The sequence below is a fragment of the Scyliorhinus torazame genome, chromosome 21 (genome assembly GCF_047496885.1).
Source record: "Scyliorhinus torazame isolate Kashiwa2021f chromosome 21, sScyTor2.1, whole genome shotgun sequence".
Taxonomy (NCBI): domain Eukaryota; kingdom Metazoa; phylum Chordata; class Chondrichthyes; order Carcharhiniformes; family Scyliorhinidae; genus Scyliorhinus; species Scyliorhinus torazame.
The window spans coordinates 60,234,044-60,259,632 of NC_092727.1; the positions used below are offsets into that span (position 1 = coordinate 60,234,044).

Below are 25,589 nucleotides of genomic sequence, written 5' to 3' on the forward strand. Positions count from 1 at the left end.
TTAGGATTTTCTCCCAATAGTTTCCGAACCACTGACACAAGACTTACTGGTTTGCAGTTTCCTAGCTTGTCTCTACAACCTTTCTTAAACAGTGGAACCACATTAGCTGTTCTCCTGTCCTCTGGCACATCCCCCGTGGCCAGAGAGGAATTAAAAATTTGGGTCAGAGCCCCAGCAATCTACTCTCCCCCCTTGCCTCTCACAGCAACCTGGGACACAATTCATCCGGACCTGGATGTTTGTCCATGTTTAAGCCCGCAAATACCACAAATCATGAACCTATCTATCTCTGTCTTAAAGACACTCAGTGATTTGGCCTCCACAGCCTTCTGCGACAAAGAGTTCCACAGATTCACCACTCTCTGGCTGAAGAAATTCCTCCTCATCTCTGTTTCAAAGAATCGTTCCTTTAGTTTGAGATGGTGTCCTCTGGTTCTAGTTTTCCTACAAGTGGAAACATCCTCTCCACGTCCACTCTATCCAGGCCTCGCAGTATCTTGTACGTTTCAATAAGATCCCCTCTCATCCTTCTAAACTCCAACGAGTACAGACCCAGAGTCCTCAAACATTCCTCATACAAGTTCTTCATTCCAGGGATCATTCTTGTGAACCTCCTCTGGATCCTTTCCAACGACAGCACATCCTTCCTTAGATACGGGGCCCAAAACTGCTCATCTTCTTCCCATTGATACACTTATAGAATATCATGGGATTTTCCTTACTTTTATCAGCCAGAGCTTTTTCATATTCCCCTCTTTGCTCGCCAAATTGATTTCTTAAGCTCCATCCTGCACTTTCTGTACTCCACTAATGCCTCTGCAGACTTGCTCCCCTTATACTAGTTGAAAGCCTCTCTTTACCTTCTCATCGAATCCTGATTGTCTCTGGTCATCCCTGGTTCTTGGGGTTTGTTACAGCTTCCTATTACCGTAGAGGGAGCAGATTGGGCATCTACCCTCCCCATTTCATCTTTCAATGCCCCCCACTGCTCTTCTGTAGATTTCCCCACAAGTAACTCTTTCCAGTCTACCTAGGCCAGATCATGCCTTATTTTGTTAAAATCTACTCTCGAACATGTCTGGAATCGTCGCGTGTCCCAGGATGAAGGCAACATGCACAGATATGCATGATGCGCATCTGATGGTCACATATCAACTGCACGTTCATCGGGTGGATCCTCCTTTGGTTAGTGTAGAGCACGTGGGGGAATGCATCCTGTCAATCACCGCCTAGACCCGGGTCAGGCACGCTAATGATATGCGAAACAGCTTTTACTGTACCTGTGTTCCGGGAACACATTGACGCCGCTGGCAAGGCAATGGAGAATTGCAATTTGATGGAGAATCGGCACCCGCCACGATTTCGCGTCAGAATGTTTCACCTGCAATCGAGTTTCCTGATTTCGGAATCGGCCGACGGAGAATCCAGCCCCCTGTCTTTGTCGTCCATTGTGAATCTCGTGAAGCGAATAACCTCCATTTTAAAATCATGAGACAGCAAGACACAAACATCTTGAGCTGGAATCGCCGTCGCCCACCACCAGTGGCGGAGTTCCCAATGTGCCAGAGAATCCAGTGTCGGGCAGAAAATGGGATTGCCGTTCCAATGCTCTGGACCCCTCTGGCATCGAGATCAAGGTTTGCGTCAGTGAGAGGATGTAAATGAGATATTAAGACCTATTTGCATTCTATTAACAGGCCAGGCACCATACCAGGCAGGCCAACGTGATTATCCAGTCCTCTGGGCCGGGAATCATGAGGGCGAGAATTTGTGCTGGCCTTACAAAAGTGGCCCTGACGCAGTGAACCCCGCAGTGAGCCCAGGGGGTAACTTAAGGGAATTGCCCTCAAAGTTCATTGGTGGACCACTCTCCCCAGCCCCCCACACCTCAATGCAAGACCTGTCCACCCTACTCGCACCAGACCTTGAAGTAGTGAGCTGTGGAACCATCAGACAGCACTTAACTGCCTTTGATGTGATCCAGGAGCTCTCAATTATAGCTTGATGTTTATAAGCATTGGTTAGTTTCACAGCTGACTACTTTAAAGCCACAAAGGGAGATGAATGAAAATGCAGATAGCTGGGTATGTGTGGAAGCTGTCAATCACAGCCTAATGAAGGTCAATTTCATAGAAAACTGAATGAAAGGCTTGCAAATCAAACATCTGAGGGGGTTTAAATCAGCTGACTGATTTTCTCTTTCCAAGAACTTACAAGTGCTGCTTCCTCTGCTTGAGTCGGAAGGTGTATTGCCCAGGTGAGTATTAAAGAAGTGATTTTTTTTTCCACTGCCTCTGTCTGGATTGCTCTCTAGTTTCCAGGCAGAGGCCTCACTTCTGGGGGGCTTCAAAGCAGAGGCCTCACTTCTGGGAGGCTTCAAGGCAGGGGTCTCTCTTATGCAGGGTTTACAGGCAGGGGTCTCTCTTATGGAGGGTCTCTGGTGGGCCTCTCTCTAATTAAGGGGTCTCTGGTGGGGGGTTGCCTTACCATCAGAAGATGGGGGGGGGGCTGAATTGCGTTGCAAGGCGCAGAGAGATCCAGCCGCTGGACCTCATTATCAGGCCACCTGCTATGCATAAACATGGTATAGGATTAGGAATTTCTCCCAGCTCGAGCGCAAATCCGGTGGGATTCAACTCTGGTGGGAGAGGACAGTGTCCCAAACAGAGAATCATGTGCTGGAGCTACCATGAAGAACAGCACTGAATTGAGTTATGACCACCACCTCTCTTGGCATCACCATTATAAGCATATAAGAACGATAAGAGATAGGAGCAAGAGTAGACAACACAGCCAATCAAATCTGTTCCGCCATTCAATACGATCTTGGATGATTAGGGGCTTCAACTCCATTTTCCCACCCACGCCCTATATCCTGTAGCCGGTTAAAATGGCTAACTCCCGATTAGAATGGCCAAACCCCGATTTAAAATGGCAAACGGAAGAGGCTGATGGGAAAATCAGCCAACAGGACTCAAAGAGGCAGCTGCAGGCAAAACTGTGTATTCGCCTCTGGGGAGGCCAGACCGAATCGATACCTGCAGCCATCAACACAACAACACACCAGCCATCTGAATACTAATTAGCAATCCCCGGGAACAATATGCTACAAATTAGACACACAAAGCCAACCCAGACTTTTCGGCGCCAGCAGGAGCCTACACAAAAGAGAGGTGAACGACCACCCCAAAACCGCCCATCGATCAAGGAATCGCTCCAGCATTGGAGAATATCGAACCAAGTGATTGGGACGAAGTCCAATCACTTGGAACCAGGTACAGGGTCCGCCCCGAAAGGCGGGAAGCCCCTGGGGACTATAAGAATAGAGTCCAAGGTCAAATCGATCTCTCTTCTCCTCTCCGCACCCTTCGAGACCCTTCTGCTGACCTTCTACAACAGCCGCAAGAACTGTAAGTCTTACTCCAACGCTCGCTACGAGATAGGCACTCCTGACTATCGACCTGTATCAGCTTTGAATCCCGCAGGCTCAGAACCTATACGAAAGGCCATTCGTTTCCCTGACCTGGTGGGCCATTTCCAAAGTTAAGTATTGGCCTGTTGGTTGCAGGAAGTAGCTTAGAAGTAGAATTAATGTATAAGTATTGATTACTGTATATAATAAATGTGCGTTGATTTAACTCTTACTAAGCGGTGTGTTGGATTGTTGATCATTACTTGGACTTGAACCACGTGGCGGTATCAGAAAGATACCTGGCGACTCAAGAGCAAAGGTGATAGAACAAGAGCAATTAAACTAAGACTAAAATGAGCAACAATCGCTTAATTCCATGAGAGACCAAACTTCTCAGCCACAAATATTTCAGCAATGGAGCATCCACAACCCATTGGAGTGGAGAATGCCAAAGATTCACAATCCTTTGAGTGAAGTAATTTCTCCTCATCTCAGTCCCTTGTCCTGAGATTGTGTCCTGTGTTTTAGATTTCCCAGCAAATGAAAACAATCTCTTAACTTCAATGCAATCAGGTCCCGAAAGAATTTTATGGCCGGCGTTTCCTGGCCCCATCACAGTCGGTTTCCCTGTGGTGGATGCGATAAGCCATTCAAATCCCCAGTGATTTCAGCGAGTCCAGAAGATTCCACCAATGGGAGGGACTGGAAAATATAACCGATAGGTGATTTCACCTCTCATTCTTCTAAACCCCAGAGAATATAAAACCAGTTTACTCGGATCTAATAATAGAACAACCCCTCACCCCAGGGACCAGAGTGAAACTTTGGTGCACCGCCTCCAATGTAAGTGCACCATTTCTTAAATGTGGAGACAAAACTGCACACAGTTTGATGGTATTAATGGTACGACTGTAGCAAGACTTGGACTTCCGGTGCGGCATGTAGTGGAGCAGAGGCATGTGGAGGACCTCCTGCCAGGGATCATAATCTTTCCCATTTTTTTGTAGGGAACTTGCACCCGAAACTATACAGCTTCTTTGTTTAAGCACCCACAGCAAAAGGATGTGGAATAGGTGTCAAACGAGACACCAAAAGAAGAAACAACTTTAAAATCGGAGACCTCAAGTGCATCGAAGGAAAACAAAATGGCGGCCATGATATTCAGGTAAGCATCATAGCACATACATACTGATGGACAGATCAACGGACCAATCAACACACACACAACACCACAGCCAATCACAGGCAAGAGCATACACAAAACAGGGAACATGACACTTCCCGGGCATTCCAGCAGGAGACAGCTCAGGGCACAGAGCTCATAGCAAGCCACTCAGACATCCACCATGTGCTGAGTGCCACTACAAGATAGTATTAGGAATAGGTCCACAGATTCTAGGGTTATGATCGAACCTCAGTAACCAGTTTACCACTGTAAATAAATGTTAGCAATAAAACTGAGTTGTACCATTCGCAACCGTGTTGGTTCGTCTGTGTAGCAGAGTACCCAACACTTCATAGGACCAGGAGTAACTGTGGGACCTACCTACGGATCCTCCAGAATCTGCCATCCTGCGCCATGGACACCGTCAGCACACCGCAGCCGCTACAAGTCGCTGGAAACCTCGGCGTTAATTGAAAGCTGTTCAAACAGCGCTTCCAGCTCTTCCTGGAAGCCAACGAAAAGGAGCGCGCTTCGGACACCAGAAAGATCGCCATCCTCCTCTCCACGGCAGGTCAACACGCCATCCACGTCTACAACTCCCTGGTGTTCGCGGAAGGTGAGGACAAGACCAAGTACAAGACGGTCCTTCTCAAACTCGACCAACACTTCAACGTCGAGGTCAACGAGAGTTTCGAGAGGTATCTCTTCCAGCAGCGCCTGCAGGGTAACGATGAGCCCTTTCAATCCTTCCTTACGCATATCCGTTTCCTCGCGCAGTCCTGCGGTTATGACACCACCTCCGATTCCCTGATTCGGGACCAGATCGTTTTTGGGGTCACCTCGGACACCCTACGCCAGCAGCTTTTAAAAATAAAAGGCCTCACCCTAGCCTCCGCAATCGAAGCCCGTGTCCTGCATGAAAACGCGACTAGCTGCTACTCCCAATTTCAGGCGGCCGAATCGGCGCGGCAGGCGTCCTACGAGGCCGAACGGGTCCAGACTATCGAGTTCCTCCCGGCCCGCGGCCCGGACAAGGGCGGCCATTTCGCACGCTTGTGCGCGGCAAAAACGACGTCGACACAGAGGGACGTGATGCGCAGGCGCGCTCGACGCAAGACCGAACTGCGCATGCGCGGTGGCGCAACGAACGCCATGACGTCACAACGTGCGGCAACTGCGGAGCCGCACATTTAAAGCGGCAATGTCCCGCAAGAAACCGACAATGCTTCCGCTGTGGCAAGATGGGCCACTACGCTGCCTGCTGCCAAGCAGCTCAACCTGCCAATGTTCCCCAATTCCGACAACCTCGCAGGGACGTGCGGACCATTCAGACTTCTTACTACGAGTCGTGCCCAGACGATATCCAGACCAGTGACACAGGTGATCGGGACGCCTTCCGTGTTGCGGTCATTGATGGGAACCGGATGTATTCAGCCAGGACCCACCAGCCGTTGCAAGTGAACACTGTCAATCCGGGTGATGAATGGTGTGCCACCCTAACGGTCAACCGATCACCGATAACATTCCGTCTGGACCCTGCGCCTCCACCAACCTCATAGCATGGTCAGCCTTCTATGCCATGAAGGTCAGACCACCAATTTGGCCATCCCGTTGTAAGATGGTCGACTACAACGGGAACATTAACCCGGCTATGGGATCCTGCCAGCTCCAGGTGACACACAACACACACACGGCCACACTCTCATTCGAGATAGTCGGGTCATCAAAGGACTCCCTGCTAGGCGCACAGGCATGCAAGGTTCTCCACCTCGTGCAACGAGTCCACGCTCTGTCTCCAGAAGGCACATCTGACTTCCCGGTTGCAGAATTCAGGGCACAGCTCCAATCGCTCCTCGCCCACAACCAGGAGGAATTCGAGGGCATGGGAACACTGCCCTACACCTACAGAATTCGGCTCAAATCGGATGCCACCCCGGTCATTCACACACCTCGCAGGGTCCCAGCGCCACTCAAAGACCGCCTCAAGCAGCAGCTGCAGGATCTCCAGGACCAAGGGGTGCTATCTTGGGTCACGAGCCCACGCCATGGGTCAGCTCCATGGTGTGTGTTAAGAAGCCCTCCGGCGAGCTCCGGATCTGCATTGATCTAAAAGACCTCAACAACAACATAATGAGGGAACACTGCCCCATACCCAAACAGGAAGAGATCACGAGCGAAATGGCCTGGGCTAAAATCTTCACAAAACTGGATGCCTCGAAGGGTTTTTAGCAGATCCAACTGGATCAGTCCAGCCGAAAGCTGTGCACCTCCAACACCCCTTTCGGCAGGTTCTGCTATAACAGAATCCCATTTGGCATCATCTCGGCATCCGAGGTCTTTCACAGGATCATGGAGCAGATGATAGAGGGCATCGAAGGGGTGCGCGTCTACATGGACAACGCCATCATCTGGTCCTCCACAGCATAGGAGCACATCAATCGTCTCCAGCGCGTCTTTGCGCGCATACGGGAAAACGGCCTGCGCCTCAGCCGAGCCAAGTGTTCTTTCGGCCAAACCGAGCTGAAGTTCCTGGGGGACCACATTTCCCGGTCAGGGGTCCGTCCGGATGCAGACAAGGTGAGCGCCATTACAGCCATGCCGCAGCCGGCAGACAAGAAAGCAGTGCTACGCTTCCTAGGCATGGTCAGCTTCCTGGGGAAGATCATTCCCAAACTTGCCTCCCACACGACGGCTCTGCGCCACCTCGTCAAGAAGTCCACGGAGTTCCAATGGCTGCCCACACACCAGAAGGAATGGGAGGAGCTCAAAATTAAGCTCACCACAGCCCTGGTATTGGCGTTTTTCGACACATCTCGTGACACTAAAATTTCAACTGATGCCAGCCAGTCCGGCATTGGGGCGGCACCCCTACAGTGGGATGACACTGCGTCATGGGCCCCGGTCGCCTATGCTTCGCAGGCCATGACCCCCACAGAACAGCGCTACGCGCAGATCGAAAAGGAGTGCCTGGGTTTGCTGACCGGAATAAACAAGTTCCATGACTACGTGTATGGTCTCCCCCAGTTTACCGATGAGACTGACCATCGCCCCCGGTCAGCATCATAAATAAGGACCTGAACGAGATGAACCCTCGCCTCCAGCGCATCCTACTTAAACTCAGGAGGTATGACTTCCAACTGGTCTACGCCCCGGGGAAGGACCTTATCATTGCGGATGCCCTATCCAGAGCAGTGAGCACACCGCCCGATTCTGAGGGGTTCGTCTGTCAGGTCGAAGCGCAGGTGGCCTTCACATCGGCAAATCTGCCAGCTGACGACTCCAGTCTGGCCCGTATTCGCCGGGAGACTGCGGCTGACCCCCTTCTACAACGGGTGATGCGCCACATGACGGGTGGGTGGCTCAAAGGGCAGTGCCCGCAGTTCTACAATGTCCGAGACGACTTGGCCGTCATTGATGGTGTCCTTCTAAAGCTGGACCGGATTGTGATTCCGCACAGCATGCACAAGCTGGTCCTCGACCAACTACACGAAGGCCATATTGGGGGTCGAGAAGTGCAGACGGAGGGCACGAGAGGCGGTATACTGGCCGGGCATCAGTGATGATATTGCCAATATGGTGCTCAACTGCCCCACCTGCCAAAGGTTTCAACCGGCGCAGCCTCCTGAGACGCTTCAGCCCCTTGACCTGGTGACGTCCCCCTGGGCGCAGGTGGGTGCGGACCTTTTTCACGCGCTCGGCAGGGACTATGTAATCATCATTGACTACTTTTCCAACTATCCAGAGGTCATACGCCTGCACGATTTGACATCGTCAGCTGTCATAAGGGCCTGCAAAGGCACCTTCGCTCGCCACGGCATTCCGATTATGGTCATGTCGGACAATGGGCCCTGTTTTGCCAGCCAGGAATGGTCGTCCTTTGCTGTTTCGTATGGCTTCACACACGTGACGTCCAGCCCTCTGCATCCCCAGTCCAATGGAAAGGCGGAAAAGGGCGTTCACATCGTCAAGCGGCTCCTCTGCAAGGCTGCTGCTGCCAGATCGGATTTCTGCCTAGCCACTGGCCTCTCACCAGCCCAGCTGTTGATGGATCGCGCCCTCAGGACCACTGTGCCATCCATTCTGGTACCCACAACCAACCATGCTCCGGTACTACACAGAATGCAACAGAAGCTCGTTCGCCAGAAGATGGCATATGACACACGGGCAACTGATCTTCCCACCCTGGCACCTGGAGATGACGTCCGCATCCACCTACCAGAAGGTGGCTGGTCAGCACCTGCCGAAGTTCTCCGACGCGTGGCTCCCCGCTCGTTCCTGGTTCGCATGCCTGATGGCTCCATTCGTAGGAGCAATCGCCGGGCTCTTCGCCTACTTCCACGCTCGCTACGGGAACTTACAGCGACACCGCGCCCTCCTGTTGTTCCTGATATCGACTTCATGGAGCTTCCTGCCACCATGCCCCTTCCGTCGTCGCCCGTGGCCAGGCCCATTCCTCAGCCGGTGGATCCAGACCCACCCTTGAGGTGGTCAACCCAAATTCAGAGTCCACCTACTAGACTGGACTTATGAGCCTGTTTGTACATTGAACTCATAATACCACTGGGTTAATATGTTTCTGCTCTTCCTTGTCGTTACAGGAGTTTGTTTTTGTCGTTCAACATTTCCCCGTTCTTTGTTTATGGTACAACCTCGTTGTTATGTCGCACCCGACATCACCCCTTGTATATAGTTTAGCCCCATGTACATGCTGTAGATATTGCACACACACGCATTTAGCTACACTCAGTACACATCTCTATTTATAACCACATAGGCACATGTTCTTGAACAAAAGGGGGATGTCATGATATTCAGGTAAACATCATAGCACGTACATACTGATGGACAGATTAACAGACCAATCAACACACACACACAACACCACAGCCAATCACAGGCAAGAGCATACACAGTACAAAACAGGGAGCACGACACTTCCTGAGGATTCCAGCAAGAGACAGCTCAGGGCACAGGGCTCATAGCAAGCCACTCAGACATCCACCATGTGCTGAGTGCCACTACAAGATAGTATTAGGAATAAGTCCACAGATTCTAGGGTTATGATCGAACCTCAGTAACCAGTTTACCACTGTAAATAAATGTTAGCAATAAAACTGAGTTGTACCATTCGCAACCGTGTTGGTTTGTCTGTGTAGCAGAGTACCCAACACATCACCACTAACCATGGAAATTTAGGCGGCTGAGTTACAGAAGCTGCACCGAGAGGTTTGGGAGGTTCATGAGACGTCGATCGAGGGGCCCTGACCAAGGTAGATGAGGTGGTGAAGCAGCAGGATGCGCAGCTGCAGAAGATAGGAATTGCTCTGTCGAGGCAGAGCGACCAAATTGTTCATTGGAAGTGGAAATGGCGAAGATGGCGACCGATAATAAGGGTCTGAAGGCTAGGGTAGATGACATCGAAAAAATTGGTCGAGAAGATAAAATTGAGGGTGGTTGGATTGAATGGCAGCACTGGTTTGAGATCCTGGGGCGGTTTGGGTTTGCATCTCGTATGGTTGCTGTATGTCGCCACCATGGAACTGCGAGGACAAATACCATCAACTGAGGAGATTTATGGTTACACAGTGGTATGAGACAAGGACTCCCATTGTCCCTGTTGCTGTTTGCACTGGCTATTGAACCTTTGGCATTGCGCTCCAAGTGTCAAGAGAATAGAAGGACATTGAAGGGGGTGGGGGACAAAATGAATAGGGTGTCACTGTAAGCAGACCATCTGTTATTGTACATCCCACACCCTCTGGAGTGCATGGGGAAAATAATGGACATATAAGAAAGGTTTCGCACTTTCTCTTGTTATTAGTTAAATGTGGCAAAGAGTGAGGTGTTAATATGCCACATCCACTGGCTCCCCCTCATCAACTCTACTAATTACATCTTTAAAGAATTCCAGTAGATTTGTCAAGCATGATTTCCCCTTCATCAATCAATGCTGACTCTGTCCGATCCTGTCACTGTTTTCTAAGTGCTCTGCTATAAACTCTTTGATAATGGATTCTAGAAATTTCCCCATTACCGACGTCAGGCTTACTGGTCTATAATTCCCTGTTTTCTCTCTACCTCCAATCTGCAGGAACTGTTCCAAAGCCTATAGAATCCTGGAAGATGACAATCAATGGATCCATTATTTCCAGGGCCACTTTCTTAAGTACTCTGGGATGTAGATTATCAGGCCCTGGGGATACATCAGCCTTCAATCGCAACAGTTTTCTCAACACCATTTCTTTACTAATATTGACCTTCTTAAGACCCCCCCTCTCACTAATGTTCCCCAGCATTTATGGTATCTGATTTGTGTCTTCATTTGTGACAGCACCAAAGTATTGGTTTAGTTGCTCAGCCATTTCTTTGTCCCCTATTAAACATTGCCCTGTTTCTGACTAAGCAATCTATATTTGTCTTCACCAATCTTTTTCACTTCACATACCTCTAGAAACTTTTAGTCATTTTTTTATGTTCCCTGCAAGAACATAGAACATAGAAGGATACAGCGCAGTACAGGCCCCTCGGCCCACGATGTTGCACCGAAACAAAAGCCATCCAACCCACACTATGCCACCATCCCCCATACGTCCATCCAATAAACCTCCAAATGCCCTCAATGTCGGCGAGCCCACCACTGCAGCAGGCAGGGCACTCCACGGCCCCACCACTCCCCGCGTAAAGAACCCACCTCCGACCTCCGTCCCACATCCACCACCCTCAGTTTAAAGCCATGTCCCCTCCCGCCAGCCACCTCCATCCGCGGGAGACGGCCCTCACCGTCCACCCGATCCAACCCACCGATCATTCTGCATGCCTCTACTAAGTCCCCTCCCAACCTTCCTCTCTCCAACGAAAACAACCTCAAGTCCATCAGCCCCCCCTCACAAGATTCTCCCTCCACACCAGGCAACACCCCGGCAAATCTCCTCCGCACCCCCTCCAAATACTCCACGTCCTTCCTACAACGCGGCGACCAGAACCGCACGCAACACTCCAAATGCGGCCGCACCAGAGCCCTGCACAGCCGCGACACGACCCCCCGACTCCGGAACTCAATCCCTCTACCAACAAAGGCCAACACTCCACAGGCCCTCCCCACAACCCCACCAACCTGGGTGGCACATTCCAGGGATCCATGCACCTGGACACCCAGATCCCTCTGCTCATCCACACCTCCAAGAACCCCACCATTCGCCAAACACTCCGCACTCCTGCCACTCCCTCCAAAGTGAACCACCCCACACCTCTCCACATCAAACTCCATCCGCCACCCCCCAGCCCAGCTCCGCAGCCCATCCACACCCCTCTGCAACCCGCCACATCCCTCCACACCACCGACAACACCACCGACTCCAGCATCGTCCGCAAACCCACCCACCCACCCCTCTGCGCCCTCCCCTAGGCCACCGACAAAAACGACAAACAGCAACGGCCCCAGAACAGATCCCCGTGGCACTCCACCTGCAACCGAACTCCACGCTGAACACCTCCCACCACCCTCCGTCCTCCCCCAGCCAGCCAACCTCTGACCCACATCTCCAAATCACCCTCAATCCCCAGCCTCCGCACCCTCCGCAACAGCCCACCGTGGGGAACCCCACCAAACGCCTTGCCGAAATCCACATACACCACACCAACTGCTCCACCCTCGTCCACCCGCCCAGCCACCCTCCCAAAGAACTCGACAAGGTCCGCGAGGCACGACCCACCCCTCACAAAGCCATGCCGACTATTGATCACATCATTCCCATCCAGATGACTACAAATCCCGTCTCTTACAATCCCCTCCAAGACTCCACCCACCACAGACGCAAGGCCCACCGGTCCACAGCTGCCGGGGCCGTCCCCGCCCCCCCCCCCCTGAACAAAGGGACCACACCTGCCATCCTCCAGTCCCTGGCACCACCCCTGCAGCCAACGACGACACAACAATCAAAGCCAAAGGTCCAGCAATCTCCTCCCCGGCCTCCCAGAGAATCCCAGGACAAATCCCATCAGGACCCGGGGACCCATCCACCCTCAGCCCGTCCAGAACCGCCAACACCCCCTCCCCACGCACCTCAACGCCATCCACTCTACCAGCCTGGGTCTCAGCATTCTCCTCCACAACACCATCCCCCACCCGAGCGAATACTGACGAAAGACATCCACTTAGCATCTCGCCCATCTCCCCAGACTCCACACACAACCCCCCGTCCCCGTCCCCCGTCCCCAAGGTTATTCTCTCATTCTACATTCTCCTTCTGAATCAATCTCTTGGTCCCTCTTTGCTGAATCTAAACTGAATTCTAAACTGATCCCATTCCTCACACCTGTTGCTTTTCTTGGCCAATTTGTATGATTCTTCCTTGGATCGAATACTATCTCGAATTTCCCTTGTAAGCCATGTATTGGACACCCTTCCTGCTTTACTTTTTTGCCAGACAGGAATAAGCAATTGTTGCAGTTCCCCCATGCGCTACTTGAATGTTTGCCATTGTCTATCCACAGTCATCCCTTTAAGTAACAGTGCAGATTCGATCAAAGCTAACTCATGCCTCAGATTATCGTAGTTTCCTTCATTAAGGTTCAGGATCCTAGTGTCAGAATCGACTTCACTCTCCAGCTTGATGAAAAATTCCATCATATTATGGTCGCTATTCCCCAATGGGTCTCGCACAACTAGATTGCCAATGATTTTGAGATGGCTAGGGAAATTGCAAATACACTCGTCCTTCATTGCTAGAGGGATGGAGTTTAAGACGAGGAAGGTTATGCTGCAACTGTTTAAGGTGTTAGTGAGGCCACACCTAGAGTATTGTGTTCAGTTTTGGTCTCCTTGCTCGAGAAAGGATGTACTGGCGCTGGAGGATGTGCAGAGGAGATTCACTAGGTTAATCCCAGAGTTGAGGGGGTTGGATTACGAGGAGAGGTTGAATAGACTGGGACGGTATTCGTTGGAATTTAGAAGGATGCGGGGGATCTTCTCGAAACGTATAAAATTATGAAGGGAATAGATAGGATAGATGCGGGGAGGTTGTTTCCACTGGCGGGTGAAAGCAGAACTAGGGGGCATAGCCTCAAAATAAGTGGAAGTGGATTTAGGGCTGAGTTTAGGAGGAACTTATTCACCCAAAGGGTTGTGAATCTATGGAATTCGCTGCCCAGAGAAGCAGTTGAGGCTCCTTCATTAAATGTTTTCAAGATAAAGATAGATAGTTTTTTGAAGAATAAAGGAACAAAGGGTTATGGTGTTCAGCCATGAGCTCATTGAATGGCAGAGCAGGCTCTAAGGGCCAGATGGCCTCCTCCTGCTCCGAGTTCTTCTGTTCTTATTACACAGTATCCAATCTAGGGCGGCCTGTTCCACGTATTAGTCCAGAAAACCATCCCGTATGCGTCCAGAAAACTATCCCGTATGCGTGCTGAAAACCATCCCGTATGCACTCCAGGAATTCCTCCGCTACGGTATTGTGACTAATTTGATTTGCCCAATCTATATGTAGATTAAAATCACCCATAATTACAGAAGTTACTTTATCACATGTTTATCACATATCTCTAATTTCCTGTTTAATGTGCTTCCCAACATCACCACTGCAGTTTGGCCGCCTACATAGATGCCCACCAACTATTTTTGCCCTTTGGTGTTTCTCAGCTCTACCCAGACAGATTCCACGTTGTCGGAGCTAAAATCCTTCCTCACTATTGCATTAATTTCTTCTATAAGCAGCACTGTAACTCCACATCCTGATCCTTTTTGCCTGTCCTCCTAAATACTGAATACCCCTGGACGTTCAATTCCTGTCCCTGGTCACCCTGCAGCCATGTCTCCGTAATTCCGATTACATCACCCCCGTTTACGTCTATTTGCGCGATTAGTTCATCTGCTTTCTTGCAAATGCTCCGTTCATTAAGGCACAAAGTCTTTTTGTACCTTATAGCCAATAGGCTTGTCTTTTTAACATTACTTGTCCCACTTCAAATATTTTTCAATGTGGCCCTGTTTGAATCTGGCCCTTGATCCCTCTGCCTATCACTTTTCTTATTCCCCTTTCTGTCTTGTTTAATTTAATAATCTTTATTGTCACAAGTAGGCTTACATTAACACTGCAATGAAGTTACTGTGAAAAGCCTCCAGTTGCTACATTCTAGCGCCTGTTCACAGAGGGAGAATTCAGAATATCCAAATGACCAAACACCGGGACTTTCGGGCCTTGTGGGAGGAAACCGGAGCACCCGGAGGAAACCCACACAGACACAGGGAGAACGTACAGACTCCACGCAAACAGAGAGCCAAGCCAGGAATCGAACCTTGGACCCTGGAGCTGCGAAACAACACTGTGCCACCCACTGTGCTACCGTGCTGCCCTTGTTTCTGCCCTTATCCCTCCTCTTCTTGCATAAGTTCCCATACCCCTGCCATTTTAGTTTAAACCCTCCCCATTCACTCCAGCAAATACTTCCCCTCGGACATCAGTCCCAGTCCTGCCCAGGTGTAACCCTCCAGATTGTACAGGTTCCACCTCCCCAGAACCAGTCCCAATGCCTCAGAAATCTGAAACTCTCCCCCTTGCACCATTTCTTCAGCCATGCATTCATCCGATATATCCTGCTATTTCTACTGTCGAGCACATGGCACGGAGATCACTATCTTTGAGGTACTTCTTCATTTGCTTCCTAATTCTTTATATTCTGCTTTTAGGACCTCATATTTGTTAACCTATGTCGTTGGTACATTGTTATTTTGTAGAAAATATTTTATTGAAGCATTTGCAATTTTCACAATCTAATATAATGACATTTCTAAAACAAACGCGCGGGTCGACGCACAAAATACCCCCTAAAATAGCAACAAACAATAACCCACGTACTCCACTTCTCCCGCCCTATCCCCAATTACCCGTACACTAAATTCCCTGTCCTTATTTAACATTACCATGCCTCCTATTTTCCTGCCCCCGCCCCCCTCCCCCCCTCTACTGCTGACGTTCAGTTTTTGTTCAAGAAATCGATGAACGGCTGCCAAATCCGGGCAAACCCCTGTGTTGATCCTCTTCGAGCGAACTTGATTTTCTCCAGACTGAGAAACTCTACCATTTCGCTGACCCACACCCCTGATTTTAGGAGCTCCGAATCCCTCCATCTCAGCAAGATCCGTCTCTGGGCCACCAGGGAGGAGAAGGTCAGGATATCAGCCTCCCCACCCCCCGCTTTGCCCCCAGATCTTCCGACACCCCAAATATTGCAAATTCTGGACTCTGAGTTACCCTACCTCCCAGGACTTCCGACAACATCTGCAAATCCCTGCCAGAATTCCCTCAGTTTCGGACATGCCCAAAACATATGATCATGGTTGGCCGGGCTACCCCCACACCGCCCACATCTGTCCTCCACCTCCTCGAAGAACCTACTCATCCGAGCTACCGTCATGTGGGCCCTGTGGACTACCTTGAACTGAATCAAGCTGAGTCTAGCACAGGAAGAGGATGCATTTACCCTTTTCAAGGCTTTTTCCCACAGTTCAGTTTCCAGCTCCCCTCCTAGCTCCTCTTCCCACTTCCTCGTCACCTCTGTGATAACTTGCCACTCTGACAATTCCCTGTATACGTCCAAAACCATCCCACCTCTAACCCCTGTTTTTGACAGCACTTTATCCTGTAGTCCCCTCAGGGGGAGGCGAGGAATGCTTGGGGCCTGTCTCCGTACAAAGTCCCGCACTTGAAGATACCGAAACCCTTTCCCACCCGACAAATCAAACTCCTCCTCTAATGTCTCCAAGGTCGGAAAGCCCTCCTGGATGAATAGATCCCCAAACATCTCAATCCCTGCCTGCTGCCATACCTTAAAGCACCCCCCCCCGAGACAAACCGGTGATTGTCACAGATCGGTGACCACACTGACACCTCCTCCAGTCTCATATGCTGCCTCCATTGCCCCCACACCCTCAGGGCTGCCACCACCACAGGGTTTGTGGAGTACCGAGCCGGCGAGAACGGCAGGTGCGCCGTCATTAAAGCCTCCAGACTCGTACCTTTGCAGAATGCTGCCTCCATCCGCTCCCAGACCCAACCCCTCCCCCACTACCCATTTCCTGACCATCGATATGGTGGCAGCCCAGTAATAGTTAATAAAGCTCGGGAGAGCCAAGCCCCCTTCCCCGCGGGCCCGTTCCAGGAGTGTCCACTTTACTCTTGGGGTTTTATCTGCCCATATAAACCTCAATATCGCCACCTGCACACTTCTGAAAAAAGCCTTTGGGATAAAAATCGGGAGACGCTGAAAAAAGAAAAGCAGTCTCGGAAGGACAGTCACCTTCACCGTCTGAACCCTCCACGCCAGCATCAGTGGGAGCATGTCCCCTCTACAAAAATTCCTTCTCATTTGATCCACTGCTTTGCCCAAATTTAACTTGTGAAGCTGCCCCCATTCCTTGGCCACTTGAACCCACAGATACCTAAAGCTCCTCTCAACCACTTTAAAAGGTAGCTCCCTCAGCCTCCTTTCCTGTCCCCCAACCTGAATTACGAACATCGCGCTCTTTCCCATGTTTAACTTATAGCCTGAAAATCACCCAAATTCTCCTCATACCTCCATGATTTCGGTCATTCCCCCCCCCCACACCGGGTCCGTGATATAAAGCACCAAATCGTCCGCATAGAGAGAGACCCTGTGTTCTACCCCCTCATCGTTGGTACATTGTTAAGACTTCCTTAATAAGATTACAGGATTTTCACAACAACCTATGTTAGGCTAACTGGCTTGTCGCTCGCTGCTTTCTCTTCCCCCTTTCTTGAAAAGGAGTGCAACGTTTGTTAACTTCAAATCTATTGGGACCATTCCCGAATCTAAGGAATTTTGGAAAATCTTAACTCTCACATCCACTATTTCTGCAGCTACCTCTTTTAGAACCTTAGGGTGTAGGCCATCAGATTCCAGGGAGTTGTTGGATTATAGTCCCTTATGTTTCTCCAATACTTGATTTCTGCTGATATTAATTTCCAATTCCCTCACCCTTTTTTGCCCTGAGTTTAGAGTCCATTTCTGGTATGGAATTTGTGTCTTCTATTGTGACGACAGACAAAATATTTGTTCAATGCCTCTGTCACTTCCCTGTGATAATTTCTCCTGTCTGTTTCCAAGGGACCAAAGTTAAATTTAGTTTAGCTACTCTCTTCAGACTTCTGAAGCAACATCCAGTACTGCACTGCCAGCAATTCCCTCCAATTAAATCTTGCGAAGTAAAAAAATCACTTTTGACGATGCCTGATACAAAGTCTTTTCCCTGACAATTATCTAACGCTGAACCAGACTATTCACAACTTTGGTGCCACATTTGACTCAGAGATAACCCCCCCAACCACATACGTGCTGCCCGCTGCCTTGGCCGGACGATTCTCCAGCCGTTCACTGGCGGCGGGATTCTATGTTCCCGCTGCGGGCAGTGCACCCCACCCGCGGGTTTCCCAGCAGCATGAGGTGGCTTCAATGGGAATTCCCACTGACAGCAGCAGGAAAAGAGAATCCAGCCGCCAGCGAATGGTGCGCGAACTCCCGCCGCCGGGAAACATGCAGCTGGAAGGCCGGAGAATCCACCCCTTATTTCCACTTATCACAATATCACCTGGATCCACTCCTGCTGCTTAACTCCTCACGCCTTTGTTACCTCTCAATTTGACTATTCCAAAGCAGCCCTGGGCCGACGTCCTACATTCTAACCTGAGTAAACTCGACGTCTTGCACAAATTTTCTGCCCATTGTTTTTACATGTACCAAATCCCATTTATACACCGGTCCTATGTTTGCCGACCTACATTGGCTCCGGGTCACATAATACCTCAATTTTGAAATTCTCAGCTTCGTTTCAAATCTCTCCATGGTCTTGCCATTCCCTCTCTTTAATCTCCTCCAGCCCCACAACGAGGATATCTGGTTCTCATCTAATTCTGACATGCCCAATTCTAATTGCTTCACCATTTGTAGCCACGCCTTCAGTTGTCTTGGCCATAAACTCCGGAATCTTCTCCCGAAAACTCTCCGCCTCTTTCCTGGTGCTCCTAAAAACCTACCTTTTTGACCAAGCTTTTACCCGAATATCTCATGTGGCTCAGTGTTACGTTTTGTTCTGTAAAACCCCCATGAAGCACTTTGTGAAAGGCACTATATAAATACAAGTTGGAGAAATAATAAAATAATTGGTGCTTTTCAGCCTTGATAAATGAGCTCCCAGATATGATCTTCAAAAAAAGAGGAATACCAAATGGTGTGGAGAAATTAAACTGAAAGAAAAGGACAAAAGTCACAGGTTGAAACTAGTGAGAGAGAAATTTAGGACAGACATCGGGAAGATTTTCTTGTGATCTACAGCATAAAATTCTGCTTTCATCACTTGGAATACTAATGTTTGTGAAATCTAACTACAAAAAAATCCTTGTTGTCAATACAGAACTGAAATCAATCCAATGCTTGGTTTTTTTATGTACTAATCAAAATAATGCAAAAATATCCCATAATTTAAATATTATACCTACACTCACATACACAGACCAGAAATGGCACAACATAGCATTTGAAGGTGCTCATTGGTTAACATTAATTAGGAATTTATTGTTCAATGCTAAGATATTAGAAGTGTAACACAACACAGTAACATATCAGGAATCTCACGCATCACTAAACGGTCATGTAATGTGACCCACAACACAGGAGAGACAAATGGCCTTCAATTCTGTCGCTTCCACTCCCAAAACTCATCATGGCTGTTCGCCCATGCTTATTAAGTGCCTAGGTCAAGGAAAAACCCACCTGGAAATCCAACTGCGAAGCATATGGAAAGAGAAAATACTAAAATCAAGCCTGCCATTCAGTCATTTAACTTCAAGCAGCTTCAAACAATCAAATGCAGATTCAGCATACAGATTCGACAAAATAAGGTCATTGGAAGTGTTTGTTAACATTGAGACAAACTGATAGAAAGCAAGACAATACAACAAGGCAATGCATTTGAGAAATGCTGCGACCCTTACAGATATGAGCTCAGAAAACCTCAGTGCAATCTCAGCAATCTTTGAGCGGCAACGGAATGAAAAGTTAAGGTGTCACATCCTTAATATCAGTTCACTGGGTTGATCGGATCCAGCAATTGTCTCCTGTCAAAGTCAGATAGGGACCTTTACAGAACCAGATTCCTGACAAATCCTCAGGCGGGTTTCACAGAGCAGCACTGCCAGCTCTCATTCACCAGCACAAAGTGCCCTTTATCAATGGGTAGCATTTCTATGATATATAATCCTTCCACCATCACAAGCGATTGCAACAATAAAATCATTCTTGTGAGCCAACGGAAACTTCGTCAAAGTGCATTATTGAATGCTCTGTTAGGCAGATTGTATTTTTGAAACATTTTGGTTTTGACCGAGAAATTTTGCTCAACTACATTTTATGAATTAAAAGAGAATATATTTGATTAAACTTGGAAGATCACTTATTGTTTTCCCAACTTCATAATCATGAGTGCGGCTTCAGTGCCAAACAACCTACATCAAGCAAAAATGATAATCGCAAGAGTTGAGCAGGGGTTTATACTCTGGGAAGCTCATCATAAAATTAAGTGAAGAACTGCAGTGCTAGACATTTCTTCTCACTGCATGGGTGGTGCAGTGCAGAACGAATTATCCAGCTGTTACAGCACCTGCCTGATTACTCCATGAAAATAAAGTTGAAGCAATCCATTCTGCCACATTACCAATCAGGAAGTGAAGAAAAACACTTACCCCATGACCTTCAATCACACTTGTTTGATTGAACGAAAACGGAGACAAGTCCAGCAGTATTAATCAGCTCTACTGACAGCATGATCCCTAAATCATTCTTGCCAAAACCAACAGCAATATTGCTGTTGATCTCAAACTATCAGACAGAAAGACCATGTCTTCACTATAGCTCCTGTCCAAATCGTTGCTACAATTCATGCAAATGTAATTTTTAATTGCGAATTTATAATTCACTTTGGCCATTACCCGTATCCGTTTATTGCGCCGTACTTCCTCTCCGGGACTTGTAGTTGTGTTATTAGCAATACTGGAGTAATTTTCTGGCTGCTCAGAGGCAATCGCAGAGTCTTCCTCTTGATCCATTCCATTGGCCACAGGTTCGTCCGCGTCTTCGAAGTGATGCTTCATAGCAAACTGCAACACCTGTCAGAACAGAACAAATGAAAAATGAACCGACACAGGGACACTAGAGTCATTCCTCAACCACTACCTGCAGTGCATTGCAGGAAAAGTTGGTAACAATTATTAGAGGCCAGGGTTTGGAGAACACCAAAGGATATTATGGAGTTCACCTGACCCACAACTTTGAATAGATTTTGGTTATGGAGAGTACAAGGGCCCACTTTACAGATGTGATGCAACAGAGAACTAAAAGTATTTTTAAACAAAAACAATGTTTATCCTTTGAATCCGATGTTTACTATGTGTTTTATAAACACAGTCAACATCTTATCAACTACCAACCCTGATAACCCCCCAAAATATATAGTACCCTATAGATAACCCTTAATAACTTTCCAAACAACATCCATAAGTCAGAAAACCCTATTAACAAAGACAGTAGGTTTGCATTCCTTACAGAAACAGGTTGATGCTCGATCAATGACTCCAGAAGCGAGATTGGATGACAAATGAAGGCTTTATTGGACGAGATGTTTCCCCCAGCAGCGCAGGTACAGCATGCAGCTGCTAGGGAGACACAGACTCTTATACTCCGTCTTACTGGGCGGGACCAACAGGCAGGCTTCACCAATGATCTTCCTGTCTCAGGTACCTCCCACACCAATGATCTTACAGCCTCAACTTAGGTACCGTAATACCCCTAATACCGACTACCACATTCACCCGTTAAAAAAAGGAGTCCGGCGGGGTTGGTGGGCTCGCGTCATACAGTGGTAGAGGTGATGGTGGTACCCGTCGGTGGTACAGTGTTTTGCCTTATAACATGTCACAACTATTTACAGTATTCATTTTACATGTACATATCAGAATGAAGCAATTAGTCAATTGGGGGCCCTGGTCGTCCTCTGTGATCGTCGCAGTTTCGGCGGTGATGCAGGTGCCGGCTCGGGCATCCGTGACTCTGGGAGCGTGACTTTGGCTTCTTTGGTAGCTTCATCACCCCTGGGTGGGACTAGTGGAAGAACCGATCCACCTGGGAAGGGGGCAGCCGTGGGGTCCGCCGGTGGGCGGGAGGGTGGGGTTGATGAGGGGGGTGGGTGGGGATCCAGCGGGCGCCAAGTCCTGTAGGGAGACCGTATCCTGCCGGCCTTCGGGATACGCCACGTAGGCGTACTGAGGGTTAGCGTGAAGGAGGTGGACCCTCTCTACCAATGGGTCCGACTTGTGCGCCCGCACGTGTTTGCGGACCAGATTGGGTCCAGGAACTGCCAGCCAGGTTGGGAGCGAGGTCCCGGAGGAGGACTTCCTAGGGAAGACAAGGAGACGTTCATGAGGTGTTTCATTCGTCCTGGGACACAGCAGTGATCGGATGGAGTGGAGTGCATCGGGAAGGACCTCCTGACAGTGGGAGACTGGGAGATTCCTGGACCGTCGGGCCAGTAGGATGGTCTTCCAGGCCGTTCCGTTCTCCCTCTCTACCTGTCCGTTTCCCCGGGGGTTATAACTGGTCATCCTGCTCGAAGCGATGCCCTTGCTGAACAGGAATTGACGGAGTTCATCACTCATGAAGGAGGACCCCCTATCGCTGTGCATGTAGGCGGGGAAACCGAACAGGGTAAAGATACTGTGGAGGGCTTTTATGACGGTGGCTGCGGTCATGTCGGGGCAGGGGATGGCGAATGGGAACCAGGAGTACTCGTCAATCATGTTCAGGAAGTAAGTGTTGCGGTCGGTGGAGGGGAGGGGCCCTTTGAAGTCCATACTGAGGTGTTCAAAGGGACTGGAAGCCTTTATCAGGTGCGCTTTCTCAGGTCTGTAGAAGTGCGGCTTGCACACTGCGCAGATTTGGCAGTTCCTGGTGGCGGTCCTGACCTCGAGGGAGTAGGGCAGGTTGCGGGTCTTGATAAAATGGAAGAATCCAGTGACCCCCCGGGTGGCAGAGGTCCTCATGGAGGGTCCGGAGTCGGTCCACTTGTGCGTTGGCACATGTGCCGCGGCATAGGGCATCAGGAGGCTCGTTTAGCTTCCTGGGTCGATACAAGATCTCATAGTTGTAGCTGGAAGAGCTCGATCCTCCACCCCAAGATCTTATCGTTCTTTATCTTGCCCCGCTGTGCATTATCGAACATGAAAGCGACCGACCGTTGGTCAGTGAGGAGCGTGAATCTCCTGCCGGCCAGATAATGCCTCCAATGTCGCACAGCTTCTACTATGGCCTGGTCCTCCTTTTCAATGGAGGAATGACGGATTTCTGAAGCATGGAGAGTGCGTAAGAAGGCGGCCATGGGCCTGCCCGCTTGGTTGAGGGTGGCCGACAGAGCTACGTCGGATGCGTCGCTCTCGACTTGCAAGGGAAGGGATTCATCGATTGCGTGCATCGTGGCCTTTGCGATGTCCGCCTTTATGCGGCTGAAGGTCTGGCGGACCTCTGCCGACAGGGGGAAAACCGAGGATTGGATTAGTGGGCGGGCCTTGTCTGCATAATTGGGGACCCACTGGGCATAATATGAAAAAAATCCCAGGCAGCGTTTCAGGGCCTTGGAGCAGTGGGGGAGGGGAAACTCCATGAAGGGGCGCATGCGTTCAGGATCTGGGCCTATGACTCCACCATGCACTACGTAGCCGAGGATGGCTAGACGGTCGGTGCTGAACACGCTTGTATCCTTGTTGTAGGTTAAGTTAAGGGTTTTTGCGGTATGGAGGAATTTTCGGAGGTTGGTGTCGTGGTCCTGCTGGTCGTGGCCGCAGATGGTGACTTTGTCGAGGTACGGAAACGTGGCCCGCAAACCGTACCAGTCAACCATTCGGTCCATCTCCCGTTGGAAGACCGGGACTCCATTTGTGACACCGAAGGGAACCCTTAGGAAGTGGTAGAGCCGCCCATCTGCTTCGAATGCAGTGTACTTGCGGTCGCCCGGATGAATGGGGAGCTGGTGGTAGGCGGATTTGAGGTCCACCGTGGAAAAGACCTTGTATTGTGCAATCTGAATGACCAAATCAGATATGCGGGGGAGAGGGTACGCGTCGAGCTGCGTATACCTGTTGATGGTCTGACTATAATCGATGACCATCCTGTGCTTCTACCCGGTCTTTACAACCACTACTAGAGCTCTCCAGGGGCTGTTGCGAGCCTCGATAATACCTTCCTTCAGTAGCCGCTGGACTTCCAACCTAATGAAGGTCCGGTCCTGGGCACTGTACCGTCTGCTCCTGGTGGCGACGGGTTTGCAATCCGGGGTGAGGTTCGCAAAAAGGGAAGGCGGGTCGACCTTGAGGGTCGCGAGGCTGCAGACAGTGAGGGGGGGTATATGGCCGCCGAATTTAAAGGTTAAGCTCTGGAGGTTGCATTGGAAGTCCAATCCCAGGAGAGTGACAGCGCAGAGGTGAGCGAGGGCGTGGAGTCGGACATTTTTTAGTTCTCTTCCCTGGACCGTGAGGTTCGCTACGCAGAACCCCTTGATCTCTACAGAGTGACACCCGGAGGCCAGGGAGATTCTTTGGTTAACTGGGTGTATGGGAAGAGAACAGCGCCTTACCGTGTTGGGGTGTATGAAGCTCTCTCTGCTCCCGGAGTTGATCAGGCAGGATGTTTTGCGACCGTTGATGAGCACGGTCGTCATTGCGGTGAGAGCGTTTGGGTCCGAGACTGGTCCAGGGTCACCGAGGCGAGTCGTGGTAAACGTTGAAAATTTTCCTCGGGCGGTGTGTGGTCATCCGAATCGGGACCCTGAGACTCCAGCCAAGATGGCGGCGCCCGCGGGTCGCACAGGGCTGGGGGTGGGCAAGATTGCGGCGCCCACGCATCGCACGTGGTCCCTGGGGAAGAAGATGGAGGCGCCCGGTGCCCGCACATGGCTCGGGAAAATGAAGATGGTGACTGCCCAGCCCTGGCATACCGCCACGAAATGGCCCTTTTTGCCACAACCTTTGCAGGTGGAGGAGTGGGCCGGGCAGCGTGGCCAGGGGTGCTTGGCTTGCCCGCAAAAATAACAGCGGGGCCCCCCAGGGTTGCCTGGTAGCCGTGCGGCACAAGCTTGTGGGGGGGATGGGGGATGCATCGGGGTCGGCCGCAGGTGGGTTGCACGCTGCCCAAGGGGCTGCCGCGCGGTCGTGGACGTTTCGGGAGGCCACATCCAGGGAGCTAGCCAGGGTCTGTGCCTCCTTGAGGCCTAGTGTCTCTTTCTCCAGCAGCCGCTGACGGATTTGGGAGGACAGCATACCTGCAACGATTACGTCCCGGATTAAAAGTTGTGTGTGGTCGCTGGCTGAAACTTGCGGGCAGTCACAGTTCCTCCCTAGTACCAGGAGCGCGCGGTAGAATTCATTCAGCGATTCCCCCGGGATTTGTCGCTAGCAGATGTCGGGCGTAAACCTGGTTTACTGGGCGAATGTAGTGCCCTTTCAACAGGGCCATCGCGGCCTTGAAATCGTCCGCATCCTCGATGAGGGTGTAGATCTCTCGGCTCACCCTCGAGTGGAGAACTTGCAGTTTCTGGTCCTCCGTGGGTGCAGTCGTGGTCATCCTGAGGTACCCTTTGAAGCACACCAGCCAGTGTTTGAAGGTTGCTGCTGTGTTTGCCGCGTGGGGGCTGAGTTGCAGACACTCCGGCTTGATTCGGAGCTCAATTCTTTAAAATCTAGTACAATAAATTAATGCTTGATCAATGATTCCAGAAGCGAGATTGGATGACAATTGAAGGCTTTATTGGACGAGATGTTTCCCCCAGCAGCGCAGGTACAGAATGCAGCTGCTAGGAAACACAGATTCTTATACTCCGCCTTACTGGGCGGAACCAACAGGCCGGCTTCAACAATGATCTTCCTGTCTCGGGTACCTCCCACACCAATGATCTTA

The 25,589-nt window shown here is 50.1% G+C and overlaps 1 protein-coding gene across 7 annotated transcripts in view; it reads right to left on the bottom strand.

Moving 5' to 3' along the window:
• The window catches only part of prdm10 (PR domain containing 10), a 371,372-nt gene that overhangs the window by 133,466 nt on the left and 212,317 nt on the right, over positions 1-25,589 (bottom strand). For all 7 annotated transcript variants that reach the window (XM_072486852.1, XM_072486855.1, XM_072486851.1 and 4 more), the window contains one exon: positions 20,579-20,755. In XM_072486852.1, coding sequence (XP_072342953.1) covers positions 20,579-20,755 — 177 coding nt within the window. The remainder of the gene's footprint in view (positions 1-20,578; positions 20,756-25,589) is intronic.